General features: G+C 47.6%; 1 protein-coding gene across 1 annotated transcript in view; it reads right to left on the bottom strand.

The window, feature by feature from the left end:
• The window catches only part of LOC121355712 (collagen alpha-1(VII) chain-like), a 78,728-nt gene that overhangs the window by 6,445 nt on the left and 54,753 nt on the right, over positions 1-17,530 (bottom strand). The window contains exons 65-77 of the mRNA XM_041471366.1: positions 16,787-16,843; positions 16,584-16,655; positions 14,904-14,975; positions 14,401-14,436; positions 9,889-9,969; positions 9,124-9,177; positions 8,815-8,868; positions 7,939-8,001; positions 7,449-7,511; positions 6,165-6,281; positions 3,499-3,576; positions 2,238-2,291; positions 530-578 (exon numbers count right to left, since the gene is read on the bottom strand). Of these exons, the coding sequence (XP_041327300.1) occupies positions 530-578; positions 2,238-2,291; positions 3,499-3,576; positions 6,165-6,281; positions 7,449-7,511; positions 7,939-8,001; positions 8,815-8,868; positions 9,124-9,177; positions 9,889-9,969; positions 14,401-14,436; positions 14,904-14,975; positions 16,584-16,655; positions 16,787-16,843 (850 nt within the window). The remainder of the gene's footprint in view (positions 1-529; positions 579-2,237; positions 2,292-3,498; positions 3,577-6,164; positions 6,282-7,448; positions 7,512-7,938; positions 8,002-8,814; positions 8,869-9,123; positions 9,178-9,888; positions 9,970-14,400; positions 14,437-14,903; positions 14,976-16,583; positions 16,656-16,786; positions 16,844-17,530) is intronic.

Here is a 17,530-nt window from a genome sequence, read left to right as displayed (position 1 = left end):
ATAAAAACCCCCCCAAATTTTGGGTGTTTTTTTTTTTTTTTTTTTTGGGTGTGTTTTTTTTTTTTTTTTATTGTGTTTTATTTTGTTTTGTTTTGTTTTTGGTGTTGTTTGTTTGTTTGTTTGGTGTTTTGGGAATTTTTTTTTTGAGGTTTTTTTTTTTTTTTTTTTTTTTTTGTGGTGCTGGTGGCAGTTATTCCCTGTGGGAGCAGAGTATTCTGTGTGCCAAGGAATACCACAAAAAACTGGGAATTAAAAGGTTCAGCGACCTCCAAGTGACCCAGCACCTTCCAAATCCTTGAGGAAATGCGGGAAAGATTTGCTGACAAAACCAAATGGGAAGAGAGGGGAGGAGGTTAAGGGATAAAAATGGAGAGTTTCAGGAAGGTCAGGAATCTGCAGGGCCTGGAATTCCACACTCCTGGAGAGGGGCCCCAGCTCCGCCTGCTGCTGACGGTGACATTTGGATGTGTGCTGGCACGGAAATGGCTCCAATTTAGCTGCTGGCAGGGTCACCACGGGGCCAACTCACCACAAATCCCTCTCATTTCGCTCCTCAGCACTTCCTTCACCTCTTCCTCCTGTGCCAGAGTGGGGAAAAACAGAATTTAGGGATGAATTCCAGCCCCGGCACCATCTCCCTGCTTGTCCCACCGAGGTGGAGCCGCCTCGTTTGGGGTGTAACGGGAGCAGAGATTTGGTGTCGTGGGGAGCTCGGTTTGAGATTTGCACCTCATTCCCTCTGGAAATTCCTGATTTTCCTGCAGCCAGCTCCTCTGGCCACAAGGAGTGGGATCCCAGCCCATGTCCCACCTCAAACCTGGGCTTTCCAAGGAGTGTCCCCACCCTGCTGGCATTGTCCCATGAGGTGGAGCCACCTCATTTGGAGTGCAATGAGATTGGAAATTTGGTGTGACGGCGAGCTCTGCTCAAGATCTGTGGTCCATTCCCTTTGGAAATTCCTGGTTTTCCTGCAGCCAGTTCCTCTGGCCACGAGGAATGGGATCCCAACCCCTGTCACCCCTCAAACCTTGGCTGGCTTTCCAAGGAATGGATGATTTTTAAGGTCCCTTCCATCCCAATCCATTCCATGTCCCAGATTGGAAGGGATCGATAAAGACCATCAAATCCAGCTCTCCGTTGGAATCCCTGCCTTGGAATTGGATGATTTTCAAGGCCTCTTCCATCCCAAATCATTCCATGTCCCAAACTGGAAGGGTCTCCAAAAACCCTTGTCACCCATCAACCCATGTCAAACCTCGGCTGGCTTTCCAGGGAGTGTTCCCACCCTCCTGGCATTGTCCCCGAAGCCACGACCTCCCAAACTTCCCTGAGCTCTGAAAAGCCATGGAACCACCTGCATCCAAATTGTCCTCCAGGATTGCCCCTTGGGAATGGGCTGTGGAACCACATTTGATCATTTGGAGCTGCACCTCATCCTGCTTTCTCTGCCTCTTTCCCAGCCAACGCCATTCCCCATGGAATGAGACCTCCAGTCTCATGGATTTGGAGCCCATCCTTCATCCCTGGGACAGCCAACAGTCACTGATCCCATTGGGAATCTTCCCTGTGGGATGGTTGATGTCCTACTGGACTTCCTGGGGTCATCACCTCTTGTCCTTCTTGGGATTTGAAATTTTGGAGCATTTTCCCATGTAGGGAGCTGGAATTTTCAGCAGCCCAAATGTAGGAGATCCTTTCCCACAACCCCTCTCCTAAAATCAATACTGCTTGGAAAATTAGTTCACACTCTGGAAAAATGGAAATATTGCCTTGTGTCAGTCAAGTGGAACAAAATTCGGGATGAAGGGATGTGGAGGGAGGTGCAACAGGAATTTTGTCCTGATCCATGTGGCTCAACCCTTCCTTCTTCCTCAGGATTTGGAAGCCCAGGGCAGCAGCTTTTCCCTAAAGGCACATGTCCCTCTCCTGCTTTTCCTTTGGCTTGGATCAGCCCTGGAGCACCGATCCTGTCGGACAAGCAGGAGCTGGGAGTCATGGCAAAGATGGGGAAGGGAAAATCTTCCTGGTGCTTTAGGCTTGGCTTTGTAGAGCCCAGCTCTGCTCCTGTCCCGCTCTGCCGTCCCTGGCTAACACCAACAGCCTCATTTCCCAGATATTCTGGGAGCAAATCCGTTTCTCAGCGTTTCCCTCCTCCCCTCGGCCTCTTAGGAAAGCTTTGGCTGATTTTCTCCATTTTCCCCCCAAAATGGGAAACGATTTTAGGAGAAAGCACTCACGGAAAGGCCCGGATCTCCCTTGGCTCCTTTCTGCCCGGCGGGACCATTTTCCCCCTGTTAGAAACACTTGGATCATTACCACATCTCCGGAGATTGTCCATGAAATGCTCCGGGGATAAGTGCTCCTTAGGGATGATAGCTCGCAAGGGAGATGGGGAAAAAGCCTCACCTGTTTTCCTATAAATTTTAGGGATATCTGCGAGTGGCTCAGTGGGCAGACAGGCACGGCCTCATCCATGTGTCCATCAGATCATCCCAGATTTTTTGGGAGCTCTGCTCCATCACAATAATATTAATTAAAAACGGGAGCTGAGAGCCACTGGCTACTTCCCAAGCCTCGGCATCCTGATCATGGGATAATTAACCCATGATCACTTGCAATTATCTCTCCATGGAGAGGTCAAATCTTCCCCTGAAGACAGAGGAAAGAAGTGGGGGAAAGGGGATGGAAAATCTCCAGAGGAAAAAGAACCAGGAGATGAAATCCATGGATCAAGTCAGGTCTATTTTCCATCTGGAAGAGGTGGATACATGGAGAGGGTCTGGCCTGCACAGAATCTTTGGGAATCAGCTCAAGCAGAAGATTTGAAACTGGAGCTGCAATTCCAGTGCTGGAAAGATGGAAAAACCAGGAGATGTTGAGCTTTGTCAACAAGGGATAAAAACACCCTGACAAATTTTCCACTCAGAACTGCTGGAAACTGGATTTGTGGATTAAGGGTACTTCAAAATATTAAAGGACAAGGAGCACAAGAAGGATGATCCCAATTAAAGCCGGGAGGATCATTTTTCTCAATCCATGCTCACTCCCAGTGCCAGAAAAATCACATTATCCACCAGCAGCACATGGAGTTAAAGCAGTGCCACTCCTGACCCTAAAATCCCTTGGGACACTGGGGTTTGCAGGGTGGGTGTAGGGACTGACCCCAAACAGGTTGGGGTTGGGATCCAAAGCTCTTGTTGGAGCTCTCTGCTGAGCATTAATTGTGCATTAATTACCCTGCACTGATTATTGGTTCATTCCTGTTCTGCCTCGGGGATGTGCTGATCCAAAGTTTGATGTTTTCCCAAAGGAATCTTCCCCCCAGCTGGAGACACCTCCAGGCAGGAATTTGTGTCCAGCACCTGGAATTTGGAATTCCAATGGCTCTGCTCTTGTTGGAAAATCTGGAGAGCTGAGAAATGAAACCTGGAAGGTCCAAGGTTCATCCAAACCCAGTCTGGAATTTTGGGAACCCCACTGGATCATTCCCATACTGACCACTTCTCCTTTTGGCCCATCCATGCCCGGGGGTCCCTGGGGGCAGAGCTGGGATCTCCCTCTTTTCCCTGGTGGACCCTGGGAGGAAAAGGAGAGTTCTGTCAGCACTTCCAGAGATATCCCACATTTCTTTGGTATTTTCCCCCTAAAACCCAACCCGGGATGGGAATCTGCTCTGGAATTCCTTCCCCTCTCTCCCAACCCCACAAATCATTCCTGGAGCTTCTCCTTTAATTCCAGGAGAAGCCAAGGAGTGGTGTGGGAGGAAAGAGTGGCACCTCACAGCCTCTCTTTAATCAGTGTCCAAAAAAAAGCCATTTATTATCCCAGACAGGCTTTTCTGGGCTCGCTAATAACATCAAAAATTCCAGCCTTTTTAAATATCCATGAGGGAATCTTGTACTTTCGGCTCCCTCCTCCCTCCTGTGATTCCTTTGATTTATTTTTCATGGCAAGGCACAGCCTGGGGAGCAAGAGAAGGAAGAATAATTTTGTTTCCATGGGCTGGAGCGGGATTTAATCCATATTTTATTGTTCTGGAAGGACCTTTTTCCACCTTGCTCCTATAACCACCTTTCAAAATTCCTTTTAAAGATCCCTGTCACACTTGCAGCATCTTTATTCAGTGACTTCAAGCTCTTATTTTTAAGGAAGAGTCCAGTTTCCAGAGGTGTTTTCCAGGTAAAATTCAGCTTCCAAAAGGCAAATTAGCAGGGAGAAAATCCAAGTGTCTTTGGAACATCTCCCATTCCAGATATTGGTGTTGTAGTTTTTAATAACTTAATTAATTAAAACATTATTTTTTACGTGGAATTTGCCAAAATCCCACCAATATTTGATCCTGATGGAGCTGATGTGGTGTAAGAGTTGTCAATGGATAAAGCCTTGGGAAAAAAGCAGGAAAACTCTGCTGGAATGAGGAAAAAAAAAGAGAAATATTTAGGAGTTGTTTTAAAGTTGATTTTGTGATGAAGGAGTAGATTAAGGAGATTTGGTGCCACAAAAAAATAAAATTATTGGGAATTTCTGGATGTGGGTTGAAGTCCTTGTTCATCCTTTCTGCCCTGCATCCCTCTTCTTGCCTTAAATCCCTTTTTTTTTTTTTTTTGGGGGAATTCCATGGGATCACACATTTTTTGTCTTTCTGAAGAGCAGCCTCCTGTTTTGATCAACATCTCCCATTCCAGATATTGGTGTTGTAGTTTTTAATAACTTAATTAATTAAAACATTATTTTTTACGTGGAATTTGCCAAAATCCCACCAATATTTGATCCTGATGGAGCTGATGTGGTGTAAGAGTTGTCAATGGATAAAGCCTTGGGAAAAAAGCAGGAAAACTCTGCTGGAATGAGGTGGAATAGAGATTTTTTAGTGACCCATCCCTGTCAGAATTCCTGCAAAGATCTGTAGGATAAGGAGACCTTGGAGACCCTGGATGTGGTGAGATCCAGACTCATTCAGATTTTCCCAGAAAATTGGGAATTGTCCCAGCTTCCATCCTCCAAAATCCAAACTATTGCTGTCCTGACTGCTGTCAGGAATCAAGCAGGCCTTACGGATAAAATTTGGTTTTCCAGGTTACTTTATCCCAACTTTTCTTTGATTCCTGGATCTTCCAGGTAATTTTTGTGTTCTTTAATCCAAGCCTGAAGCTCCCCCAGCAAAACCACGGAGGGAATTTTCATTTCCAGCCTTTTTTCACTTTGGAAAGTTATTTATTTCTCAGAGCTGTCTCAAGAAAACTTCCAGGGCAGGGTGATCCTGCTCATTGATGGAATTAACATCTCATTTCCCAGGACTTTTTTTTCCCTATTTCTAAAGGTGCCCAGCATGGCTGGAATGCAAAAATATTCATTAAAAACAGGAGCTGAGAGCCAGCGGCTCCTTCCCAAGCCCCGGCATCCTGATCCTGGGATAATGAACCACTTGGTGTCCTGATCACTTGGAATTATCTCTCCATGGAGAGGTCAGCTGGAATTATCTCTCCATGGAGAGGTCAGATGATGGGGAAGGAGGGGAGGAAAGGGGAGGGAAAATCTCCGGAGGGAAAGGAACTGGGAGATGGAATCCATGGATGAAGATCCCGTGGGAAGAGGGAATGTGGGAGAGCTCGGGAGAGGAGGGACATGGGGACACTTCAGGGGTGTTCGGGCACACAAGGGTGTCCAGGAGTGGATCCCGGTGGGATATGGGATATGTGGGATTCCTGTGGGATTTAGGACCTGTGGGATTCAGGATCTGTGGGGTTTGGGACCTGTGGGATTCAGAACCGGCTGGGATTCAGAACTGCTGGGATTCCTGTGGGATTCAGAACCTGCTGGGATTCAGAACTGCTGGGATTCCTGTGGGATTCAGAACCTGTGGGGGTCGTGACCTGTGGGATTCAGGATCTCTGGGACTGAGGACCTGTGGAATTCAGCATCTGTGAATACAGTGGGATTCTGGACCTGCTGGGATTCCTGTGGGATTCAGAACCTGTGGGATTCGGAATTTTTGAGATTCAGGACCTGTGGGATTCAGGACCTGCTGGGATTGAAGACCTGTGGGATTCGGGACCAGTGGGATTCCTGTGCGATTCAGGACCAGTGGGATTCCTGTTGGATTCAGGACATGATGGGATTCAGGACCTGTGGGATTCCTGTGGGATTTGGGACCTGCTGCTCACCTGTGGGCCTGGCTCTCCCTGTGGCCCTCGAGGTCCAGCTGCTCCGGCCCCTCCAGGCTTCCCAGGCCATCCCGCTTGTCCCTTGAATCCTCCCAATCCAGGAACTCCCTTGGCTCCCTGGGAATCACAGGGGTTTTAGGGATGGGGCAGCCAAACCTCATCCAAACACTTCCATGGCATTGGGAATATGGGAACACCTCCCACATTCCTTGGCGTGGGAGCTTTGCTCTCCACCTTTCCTTGTCCAGAAGGTGCTTGGTGACTTGGATTTTCCATCCAACTAATCCTAAGAATTCCTAAATTCCCAGCTCACCTAAACAGAACCTTTTCATTTGTAACCCTGGGAAAAATGAGGAAAGAGGAAGATCCCAAACCCATAAATTTCATCTTCACCACTGAGCTTTCTCCCAGAGCTGCTGGAACAGAAAATATTCCCATGAAACGCAGCAGAAGGAAAAATCCAACACCCAGAAGTGGTGGAAAACAAATCTGTGGGAGAGGAGAAGGCCAGGAGAGGGAGGGAATGAGAATTCCCTGGGAATGATCTCCAAGTCACCAACCAGAGACTTCAGGAGGTGTTCGACCATCAGGAATGGGGAACAGATTGGTTATCAATAAAATCTTTTAAGATCCCAAATCCATTGGAGACTGGAATGTGGGAAGGGCGTGAGGGGCTGGAAAATGCCAAGAGATTTGATGGAGGCTGATGAGGTTTTGTTTGGGGTTTTTTTTCCCTTAAAAATTTACTGTTTTAACAGAAATCCCAAATTTTTTTTCCCATATGGCAGAGTACAAATTTAGGTGTGTTTTTTTTTTTTTTTTAAGGAATAAAGCAGGAAATTAAGGAATGCTGAGAAGGAAGATTTGTGAGGAGTGATCCAGGTGGGAATTCCTCAAGGAAATGAGAACAGAACTTGGGATCAGCCTGGAGACCTTTCCCATTTCCCATGCCAAGGTGGCCACAGCCTGATCCACTTCTATCCCAGGGATTTACCCTGGGAATGGTTGTGGAATAACTCTGCCAATGACTCCCAGCCCCTCTGGATGGCTTCTCCTCACACTAAACTGGCTCTTCCTGGGATTTTATCCATGGACAGAGGGGAATTTAAGGAGACCTCTCTCTCCTGCCCTTTTCCAACTGCATTCCCAACCCTAACGTTCCAGCCAGTTGACATTTCCCCTCTGGAAAGGGCACCAGTGATGTGGAAAATGTTAAATTTTGTTAACTGCACCTGATGGATGTGGGATTTATTCCTTGGAAATGGCAGCATGCTCAGCACCAACCTTTTCTCCTTTCTCCCCAGGAATTCCCGAGGCGCCGTTGCTCCCCGAGGCTCCTGGTTCACCCTGGAATGAGCCAAGGTAAAATCATGGCTAATGTGGGCTTGGAAAGGCTGGGATTTTGGGAATTAACTGGTTTTTCCTTGGATTAGAGTTATTTACTGAGTGTCACCTCAGTCTGGGCACTGGTGGTGTTCCAGGAGAGGGAAAATTCCCATTAAAATGGAAAAGAACCTGTGGAGCATCCCGGTTGGGATGGATGAACTCAGCTGGGGAGGTGAGTAAAGACCCCAATCCCAATATCCAAGAATCCTCACCCAATCCATGCTGATTTATGGGAACAGATCCAGGAAAACCCAATTTATGCCCTTTGGAAGAAACAAGTGTTTTCCAGAGGTGGATTTGGGAAAACTTCTGGGAAAACTCTTGTGGGATGACCTTTATTGTCCCTTCCCAAACCATTCCATGATTCTGTGATGGTTCAGATCCTCACCTTTGGTCCATGCTGTCCATTTAACCCTGGAATTCCCGGTTTTCCAGGACTGCCAACTTCTCCCTGTGGATGGAAGAGCAGTGGAGAGGCTGTGAGGACAAAGAACCCCAAAAACATCGAGAAAACCCTGGAAAAGCAAGGAAAGGGATAACCCTGGGATGACACTCAGAGATGAAGTCTCACCTCAGCCTAGAAATTTCAGATCACTAAAATTTGACTATTAATGAATGAGACAAATTAACAAACTAACACTAATTTAACTCAACACCAAGATAATTGGGAATCCTTAAAACTGAAGATTATCCCAACGCCAAGCTCTCCTGGAGGGAAGCAGGTGGGTGATTCCCTTGATAAAAAATCAGTTACCAAATGGAGCGGGGCTGATGAATCCAACCATTAATAGCGACAATAATAAAAATAATATTAATTAAAAAAATTATTATAGCCACAATAATAACAACAACATTGCCTCTGTCACCAACAGCTCCCATTTCTCTTATCAAGCTTCCCAATCCCTCCATAAAAAGCCCATTAAGGCTCATTGGATATTGTTTACTGATAAGGAACTAATGGTGGTGATAAGAGCCCGGCACCAATTTAGACCTGAGCCCAGGCCGTTGCTAAGCCACGGATCAGGAGGGATTTGGGCTGGGTTTAGTTTAGTTTTTAACCCTAGATTATCCCAAAGTTCCCTGCAAGCCTTAAAGCTTCCCGATCCATGATTCTCTGCTCTTCAGAGGCCTTCCAGGAGGGATTTCCCCCAGAAATGGGGTGGATTCCTCAGGATTCCATGCATGAAGCTTTCCTGGGAATGAGTGGTAAGCAGTTTTGGGAATGGGGCAGCTGGAGCAGAGTGGAAAGCTGGCCTTGGCTCACCTTGGCACCTTTGGCTCCGGGAGCGCCAATCCGGCCTGGAAGCCCCCGCAAGCCCTGGGAATTAAGGAGATGACAGGGAATGAGGGCAGAGGAGGAATTCTGGGGCTGCTGGAAGCTCCTTCCCCACCTCTGCTCGTCCCAGCCTTTTTTCTCCAGGATCATGGAGTGGTTGAGGCTGGAAGGAGCTCTGGAGAACGTTTCTCCAACTCCCAATCCGAGCGGTGCCATCCAAAGCTGTTCCACCACGTTCCCGGGGATTTTGGGCATCTCCAAGGATGGGGATTTCCCGGGATCTCATCCATGTCCTACCTTTGTCCCTTTCTGCCCGGTGTCACCAGTGGTCCCAGGGTCACCTTTCCCTCCCTACATGGAAAAAAAAAGGACAAAGGAAATGAATTTTTGGGAATAATGGGCCAAAATCCCATCCATGTGCCAGAAGATTTTGGGACCCTCCCTGTCATGAAGGAGCTGATCCCAGGAAATCCATGAGGGATTTAGTAAAGGATTCCTTGGTTTCCTGCTCTCCAACAGGGAGAGAGGGACTTGGGATGTGAAGGGAATTGAAATTTGGGTGTTGGTAAGAAACAGAGGAAAGCTCAGGCTGGGAAATATGGGATAAGTTAGAAATTTTGGGATATGGACGTGCTGGGAACTGGAGGAGGACAACTCCTAAAAACCAGGCCAGGATGTGCCTTGGAGACTTTTCCAGGATTTGGAAAAGACACTGAAGGGGACCCTGAAGAAATCCCTGAGGCCTTTAGGGAGTGGGAAGGGAAAGAAATGTGGGATCTGGGAAGGAGGGGAGAGAAATGTGGGGTCCAGAAAGGCACAAAAGGAGTGTGGGATTTGGGAAGGAGCAGACAGGAATGTGGGATTTGGGAAGGAGCAGACAGGGATGTGGGATCTGGGAAGGAGCAGGCAGGAATGGGGAATTTGGGAAGGAGCAGACAGGAATGTGGGATCTGGGAAGGAGCAGAGAGGAGTGTGGGATCCAGGAAAGCACCAAAAGGAGTGTGGGATCCAGGAAAGAGCAGTGCCTTTTCCAAACAATCCGTGTCCCTTCCTGCCACTCACCGGCTTCCCCTTCTGTCCCTGAAGGCCTCTGTCACCTTTGGCTCCCTTGATCCCGTTCTTCCCATCCAGTCCTGCTGCACCCTGCCAGAAAGTTGGGAAAAATTCATTCCAGAGCCTGCTTTTTTCAGGGAAGAGGGATGAGGACAGTCCAGAGTGGAATCCCAGCTGTAGGATCCCTCAATCCAAGGGAAGAAACTCCCCCAGGAACAGCCCCAAGGACTGAGGTTGGGATTTAGATCCCATTCCTCACCCCAATTCCATGGATTGTAAATCCCCAGCAAATGAAACCTGGGAGGGGATGAATTTGTAATTCCAACTGGGGAGATTGTGGCAGCAGAAGGGTCAGTCCAGGCAAGGAGATTTGGATGGAGTTGGGAATGGGAACAGGGATTTAAGGAATGATTTAAGGGGGCTGCAGGTTTTTTATCCCATTGTGGAATTTTTTGGCTGCTGGGACCTCATTTCATGGAGTCTCCCATTGTTGTGGTAGCAAATAAAGCTGCTAAAAATCCTAATTTTTAAAATTTATTTTTAAATTTAAATTTCTTTTTCCCAAGGTTGCTGCAGTCTCCCCATCCATCCTGGCCAATTTTCATGGCATTTTCCAGCACCTGGATGTGAAGGAAAAATTGGATTTATCCCCACTTGAGCCCCTCTCAGGGGAGAATGAATTGGCTGCTTGAGCAAATCAGGAGCTGAACAAGTGGAATTCTCTGCTTGGAATTTGTTTGCTGTGGTTGTTGGAAGGAGACAAATTCATTAAGATAAAAAAAAATCAGATTTGTGTGCCAGGGACTCCCTGGATCAGAGGAAATCCATGTTCCTCCATATTCCAGGCACAGATATCTCTTTATTGGTAACTATTTATTGACACAATCAATAGAAAATTCCATCTGGGGACGTAAATAAACCATAAAACCCTGGGAAAATGGGAATATTTCTGTTTGCTGGGACAGATTGGAGGGTAATAAACCATTTGTGTGATGGTTAAATCCCACAAATCCGGGACACCTTCAAGTGCCTGGAGTCTTGAAGGAGCTGGGAGCTGGGATGAGAGCAGGAATGGCTCAAAAAGCTTCTTTTTGTGCACAAAAAAACCTGAGATTAATTAGAGTTCTCCTAATTTAATTTAATTTAAATTTAATTTAAGCTTTAATACTTCTCTTAATTATCCCAAATATCTCTAGTGCAGGTTTTCCATGTTTTCCTGTCCAACTAATCTTCCTGCTTTCCATGAGATCCTTCTTGTCCTGAGAGAATCCCAGATTTGGTTTTAGGAAAAGTTAAACTCACTCAAGGATATGCTGAAGGAAAGCTGGGTCTAAGCCTGGCCTACTTAGTCCAGGCAACAAATAAGGTTTAGACCTGGGTTTTATCTCTCTGTAATTAATTTGCTGCTTGTCCTGGGCTGGAGAGATTTTGGAATATGGATTGGAATGTTTAAAATCATAAGGATGTGCTGGAAAGCTGGGTCTAAGCCTGGCCTACTTAGTCCAGGCATCATAAATAAGATTTAGACAAGGATTTTATCTCTCCATAAGTGGTTTCCTGCTGGAGAGATTTTGGAATGCGGATTGGAATGTTTAAAATTGGGATTGGACATGGCTTGAAAGGGAAGAAGATCATGGAGGTGATGCTTTCCCAGGACAGGGAGAAGATGGGATTGGAGGAATTTAAAGAGAAAAAAAAAAGGAAAAAAAAAAAAAAAAGAGAAGAAAATGCAAAGAAGCCAAATGGAAATTTGTTCCCTTGGATTTCCATCCCGGTGTCGTGCCAGGGAAGTCAAGGCCGGACAATAAATGGGAGTAAATTAAAATTTAACTGGCAATTTAAAGGCAATTACTGCGGGAATGCTGGAAACAGACTCCGGCTCTTTGGATTTGGGATTCGAACGTTGCTGGAGCTGAACTGCCAACGTTCTGGGGCCACGCAGAGAGGCTGAGTCACCAACCCTGTGACGCAGAGAAACCTTGGATCCTCCGCTCCCAGGCGAAAATTCCCGCGGAGCTCCGGGCTGGAGGAGCCAGGAAGGAGCTGGGAATGAGCAGGGACACGCTGGGAAAGGCTGGAATCCATGGGGATGCTCCCCTGAAAGGATGGAGCCGTTTGAAGGCACACATCAAAAGGAGGATGAATCCCCCAAACTTCTCCTAAAAGGTTTTCCACCTCCTGGGCTCCCGCTCCTCAATATTTGATGGGATGATGCAAATGGAAGCTCCACCCTGGAGCTCCAGCCGTGGTTTTAGCTCTTCCCTGCTGGATTTTGGGGCAGGGTTATTTGCTGCAGTTTTGAGCTCTTTTCCCCCTACAAAAATTTGGTGTTTGGGGTGGGAATTGCTTGGTTTAGTGGAAAATTCCCCTTGGCGGCGGGTTTGGAATGAGAGGATCTGGAAGGGAATGATCCAACCCTCAGCATTTTAGGATTCTGTGTGATCCCAGTTTTCCTGGGAAACTTAATGTCCATCACAAACTCAAATTCCTGCTTGTAAACCATTCCCACTCCTGCTGAACTCCGAGTCTGGTGTTCTCCAAGGATTCAGAATCTCTGGAAAATCAAATCAGGGAGCAAGAAACAAGGGAAAAGAGCATTAAAAATCAGAGTTTTGGGGAGAATAACGGGTTAATCCATTGTAATTTTAATGCACAATCACAAGGAATAAAGAAGAGGAGCTGGAAGCCTGAGTCCATGATCCAAATGACGAGTTAATGGGAATAAAAAGCAGCAATTGGAACATAAAAGAGGGAAGCGAGGCAGGAACAGCAAAATAAAAAGGGAGCAGAGCTTTTAGAAAAGAGGGGAAAGGAGGAGGAGGCGCCTGGAATATCAAAACTGAACCCTTGTGTGAAGTCAAGTGGATCCATTGAAATTTTCCGAGGAATAATTGCAGGGAGAAGACACAAATGCTGTCAGCTCGGCTGGGAACTTCCATGGATCAGAAAATTGGGAGAGTAAATGGATGAGGGCGCCGAAATCACTGCCAGGGAATTCAGCAGGAGCAGCAATTGTTGGCAATTTGTGGGAATAAAAGGTGGGATTAGAGGGAAATGAAGGAAAATGAGGAGCACGAGGCTGTACCTGGAAGATTTGGTGTAGGATCCAGGCAGGATGGGAGTTCTGTCCTCGGGAAAAGAGGATTTGGGGAATGAGGGACGGCTCGGGAATAACTCAGGGAAGGAATAATCCAAGTGGGAGCACTTAGGAAATGAAGTGGGAGCTAATTAATTCCCATCAGGATCCTCCCTCAGGTGCCTGAATGGATGGGAATGATGGGTGAGAATTCCTTAAATCTTCCAATAAAACCAGTGGGAAGTGAACCTGGCAGAGTGGCCCCAGGTGGGATGAATTCCAGAATTTATCCTGGGTCCTCCAGCAGAGTCCCAGCTCAGATCTGGCTTTTGCAATTTTTGAAATGTGGCGAGGGATCAAATCCCAGCTTTGCCCTGCACTAGCAGAATCCCAGGATTTTTCCAAAAGGAAAACTCCTGTGCTTTGCTTAGATGGTGGATGGCAGGACACCACTCTGTGGGAGCTATTATCCCTAAAATCCAGGGAAAACCGAGATGTTGGGATCCCTTTGCACTCAGCAAACTTTGCTCCATTCCTGGATGGATTCACCCCATGGAGTCAGGTGTTCCCTACAAAACAATTCCATAAATATCCTCAATCCAACCCCTAGCTGTGCTGATCCCAGGTCTTGCAGCACATTCCGGCCTCTAGGCTTTGGCCAAGTGCTCAGAAGGTTGTTTATAATTATTAATAGCAATAATAATTAATACAATAGCTAATTGGATGAGGGCATTTTCCTCAGGGAGCAATTCCCACTCAGGATTTCAGACCTGTCAATAATTCCATGGCTGTGACCAGGAATCAATGGGGACTTATTTCTTTGGACAACCTTGGAAATTTGGAGTTTGGGCCCTTTAATTTAAGAGCTGGACTCGTTGATCCTGGTGGGTCCTTTCCAACTCCAAATATTCCATGATTCCGTGATCCTGAGAGCCTTTGGAGCTTGGAGATTTTTCCACTTGGGGCAAATACACCAAAGGCATTAAAAACATTAAATAAATGTATTTTTCTTGCGTTCCTTAATGCAAAATCATGGAATCATGGAATGCTTTGGGAGGGAAGGGGCCTTAAATCCCATCCAGTTCCAGTCCCAAGGGCAGGGACACCTCCCACTATCCCAGGTTCCTCCAAGCCTTGTCCAACATGGCCTTGGACACTTCCAGGAATGGGGCATCCTTATTTTTTGGGGGAATTCTGTGCCAGGGCATCCTGAACCTCACAGAGAGGAATTTCTTCCACAAGCCATAACCCCAAACCTCTGGCTGTGATCCCTGATATCCACGCTGGTTTTCCAGCAAAACCTCCTGGAACAGGGACTTTGGGGAGCAGCTCTGAGTTCCCATGGCCTCTTCCCACCCTTTCCCAAATTCCTGGTGGTGGGAGAGGACCAGGGCCCTTCTCCACACCCAGGGTTTGGAAACGCAGGGAAACGTTTTCCGACTCACGGAAGATCCCGGCGAGCTCGGTTCTCCTGGCTCCCCCTGCAAGGAAAGCAGGGATGAGTTACCCTGGGGAAGAGCTGAGATCCCTCTGGAAAGAGGGAATGCTGTAGGAATTCTGGAAAAGGGACAAGGAGAGCTTTGAGGAGCTCCTTACAGTAGCAGCTGGAAGGGCAGTGGGATATCCCAAATATCCCTGCTGGAAAACAATGGATTCCATGGAGTCTAAATGGAGCTTGGAGAACATCTCTCACCTCCCTCCTGGAATATTGACATTCCAGCAACTCCTTACTGACCATTCCAGCCTGGGAAAGCTCCCAGAGTGCTCTGCTCCATTAAAATCTTCAGGATTTTCCTGGAAAAGTGCAGCTGCTCCTGCTTTTCCAGAGCTTCAGTCATTCCAATCAGCAATTATGGGGAGGGAATGAGGGATTATATCCCATGGGAAAACCAGAGATGGGATTTTCCACCTCAGTCCTGGCAGGAGATGCCTCAAGTTTGGAGCTCACCTTCTGTCCTACGGGTCCTCTGCTCCCAAAAAGTCCCATCATTCCCTTAGATCCAGCTTCTCCTTTGATTCCCTAAAATGTTAAAATCCCTGTTAAATACATTGTGAGCACCTGCTCTCTGGAATTTATCCATGGAAAAACCCATGGAGATAATCAAGATGACCAAAAGCACCATTTCCATATCAAAATTCCATCCCAGGGGTCGGGAAGAAAGCCACCAGTGCCAGGAGTTGGCAGGAAGCTCTGGGGATTGTTCTGGAGAAGATTCCTTGCCCAGTGGTGGGGATTGAAGGGAAACAGGCAGGAAGGGGGTTTGGATCCTCGGGATGAGCTGTATCTCTGCCAAAAATCCAGGAGAACACCCTGCTGGGCTCACTGGGGCTCGAGATTCTGCTCTCCGGAGTCATCCAGATATTTATCCAAGAGGAGATGTTTGTGTGTTATTTTACGGATTGTTTTTCATGGATTAGTATTTCTGGAATATTTTAATGAGTTTTTTTTTTTTATGGATTAACTTTTATGGAGGATTTTTCATCAGAGTCCAATCGGAGAAATTAAATTTCTCCGATTATATTCTCATGGAATTTTATCTGACTTGTGGATTAGTATTTCTGGAATATTTTAATGAGGTTTTTTTTTTATGGATTAACTTTTATGGAGGATTTTTCATCAGAGTCCAATTGGAGAAATGAAGTACATGGAATTTTATCTGACTTTAAAACACAGGAACCCCCACCATGGGAGAATCTCCAAGAGTTTCCTTCACTTTGGGGACCTGAGCAGCAGGATCAGAAAAGGGCAGGATCTGCTTCTTCCCAAGGGACATGGAATGTTATCCAACTTTAAAAAACATGGGAGAATCTCCAAGAGTTTCCCTAACTTTGGGGACCTGAGCAGCAGGATCAGAAAAGGGCAGGATCTGCCTCTTCCCAAGGGACATGCCCACCTTGGATCAGGCAATTCCCACCTGGACTACACCGGGATCCAGCTTCCCGTGGGAAGTAACAGGAGCTGGATGTGTCACTGCTGCTGTAGGAACTCAAATTTATTCAGTCCTGGGTCAGCCTTGTGAAGCCAAAGCCATTTCCGTGAGATGGAAATTGGGATGAGTAGGACACGGAGACGGGAGCTGTGACTCAGCTGGGAGTGGGAGAATTCTGTGATTCCTCCCAGGAAAACGGGGCTGGGTTGGGACCTGGGATGAGCTCCCAGAGAGCAGAGGGAGAGGGAGGAGCCATGCCACCAGCCAGGGGACACAACAGGGACACGGGAGCCATCCAAGCCTTACCAAGAGCATTCCAGAGGCTCCAGGAGCAGGGATGGCTCCTGGAGGGAGAGGGGGATGTGGGAATGGAATGATCACTTTTCCCAGGGGGACACCTGAGAAATGGGATGTGTCTGGGGTCCCCATGCCCCTGCCCAGCCCCCTCCTCTCCCTGTCAGTGCCGGAGTTGGGTGTGGCTGTGTTTTCCAGCAGAGACTGGAGAATCCCAGGATGGTTTGGGATGGAAGTGACTTTAAAGATCACCCAGCTCCAATCCCAGCTGTGGGACACCCTGCTCCAAGCCATGTCCAGCCTGGCCTTGGGTACTTCCAGGGATCCAGGGGCATCCATAATTTTTCTGGGAATTCCTTTCACCACCCTCAGTCCCTTCCTCACAGGCTTTGGGAAGTTCCCACCTTTTCTCCTACGGGTCCGTCCTCTCCCTTCTCGCCTTTGTCTCCATCAAAACCTGGCAGTCCCTGCTCACCCTGAAAGGAAAACCAGGAATTGGTGGATTTGAATTATTCCACCTCTCCTGGAAGGATCCAGCTGGATCCAAGTGCTGCTTCCTAGCACTGATCCTCAGCAGGGAAGGGACAACTTGGAAAACCAAACTTACGGGATCTCCTTTGGTGCCTTTGTAGCCCTGGGGTCCAAAAATTGTCATGGATTCACCCTGGAGAAAGGAGAAACAGGGAAAGGGATCCACAGGGAGCTCATGGATCCCACTGGGAATGCAGTGATTAAACGACATTAATTGTTAGGGTTAATCACCCTTAATTAAAAGCTGGGTCATGAACGTGCCCAGAAAACCCCAAATCCTGAGATTTCCCAGTGGCTTCCTGTCCCTAAAAACGTTGGAGCCCGCTGGTGTTATCCCAACACAGTTCTCCCGGATGGAAAGGGACAACGGGATCATTCCCTGATCCCAGTGCTGGGACAGATTCCATGAGTGACCCGTGGCTTTGTCACTCAGGGGATTGGGATTTCCAGTTCTTCCCAGCTGTGGGAAGCGGCCACAGGCAGGATAGGGAATGGAGCTGTCCATGGTGTCCCGGATTATGGACACAGCCAGAGCTGAGGAATGGCACCAAGGTCACTCCTCAGAGGGAGGTTTTGGGTGGTGACACCCCCAAAGTGTCACCCCTGGGAGCCACAGGGACACAGGAACCCCACAGACACATCCATGCCGAGCTCCTCAGGGAGTGGAATCCTGGCTATTCCAAGGAATGGCTCCGCTCTGGAGAAGGGATGGTTGTGTCTCCAAAGGTGGGCAGCTGGGTTCCCTTCGGAAAAAATTCCCTTCACTCAACTGCCTTCAGTGCAAATATTCCTGATCCGGGTGATTCCGCCTTGCTCGGGT

This window comes from Pyrgilauda ruficollis, unplaced genomic scaffold (genome assembly GCF_017590135.1).
Source record: "Pyrgilauda ruficollis isolate IOZ18807 unplaced genomic scaffold, ASM1759013v1 scaffold266, whole genome shotgun sequence".
NCBI classification, from domain to species: domain Eukaryota; kingdom Metazoa; phylum Chordata; class Aves; order Passeriformes; family Passeridae; genus Pyrgilauda; species Pyrgilauda ruficollis.
The sequence above is the reverse complement of the archived record's forward strand: the minus strand, read 5'-3'. Positions and strand labels throughout refer to the sequence as shown.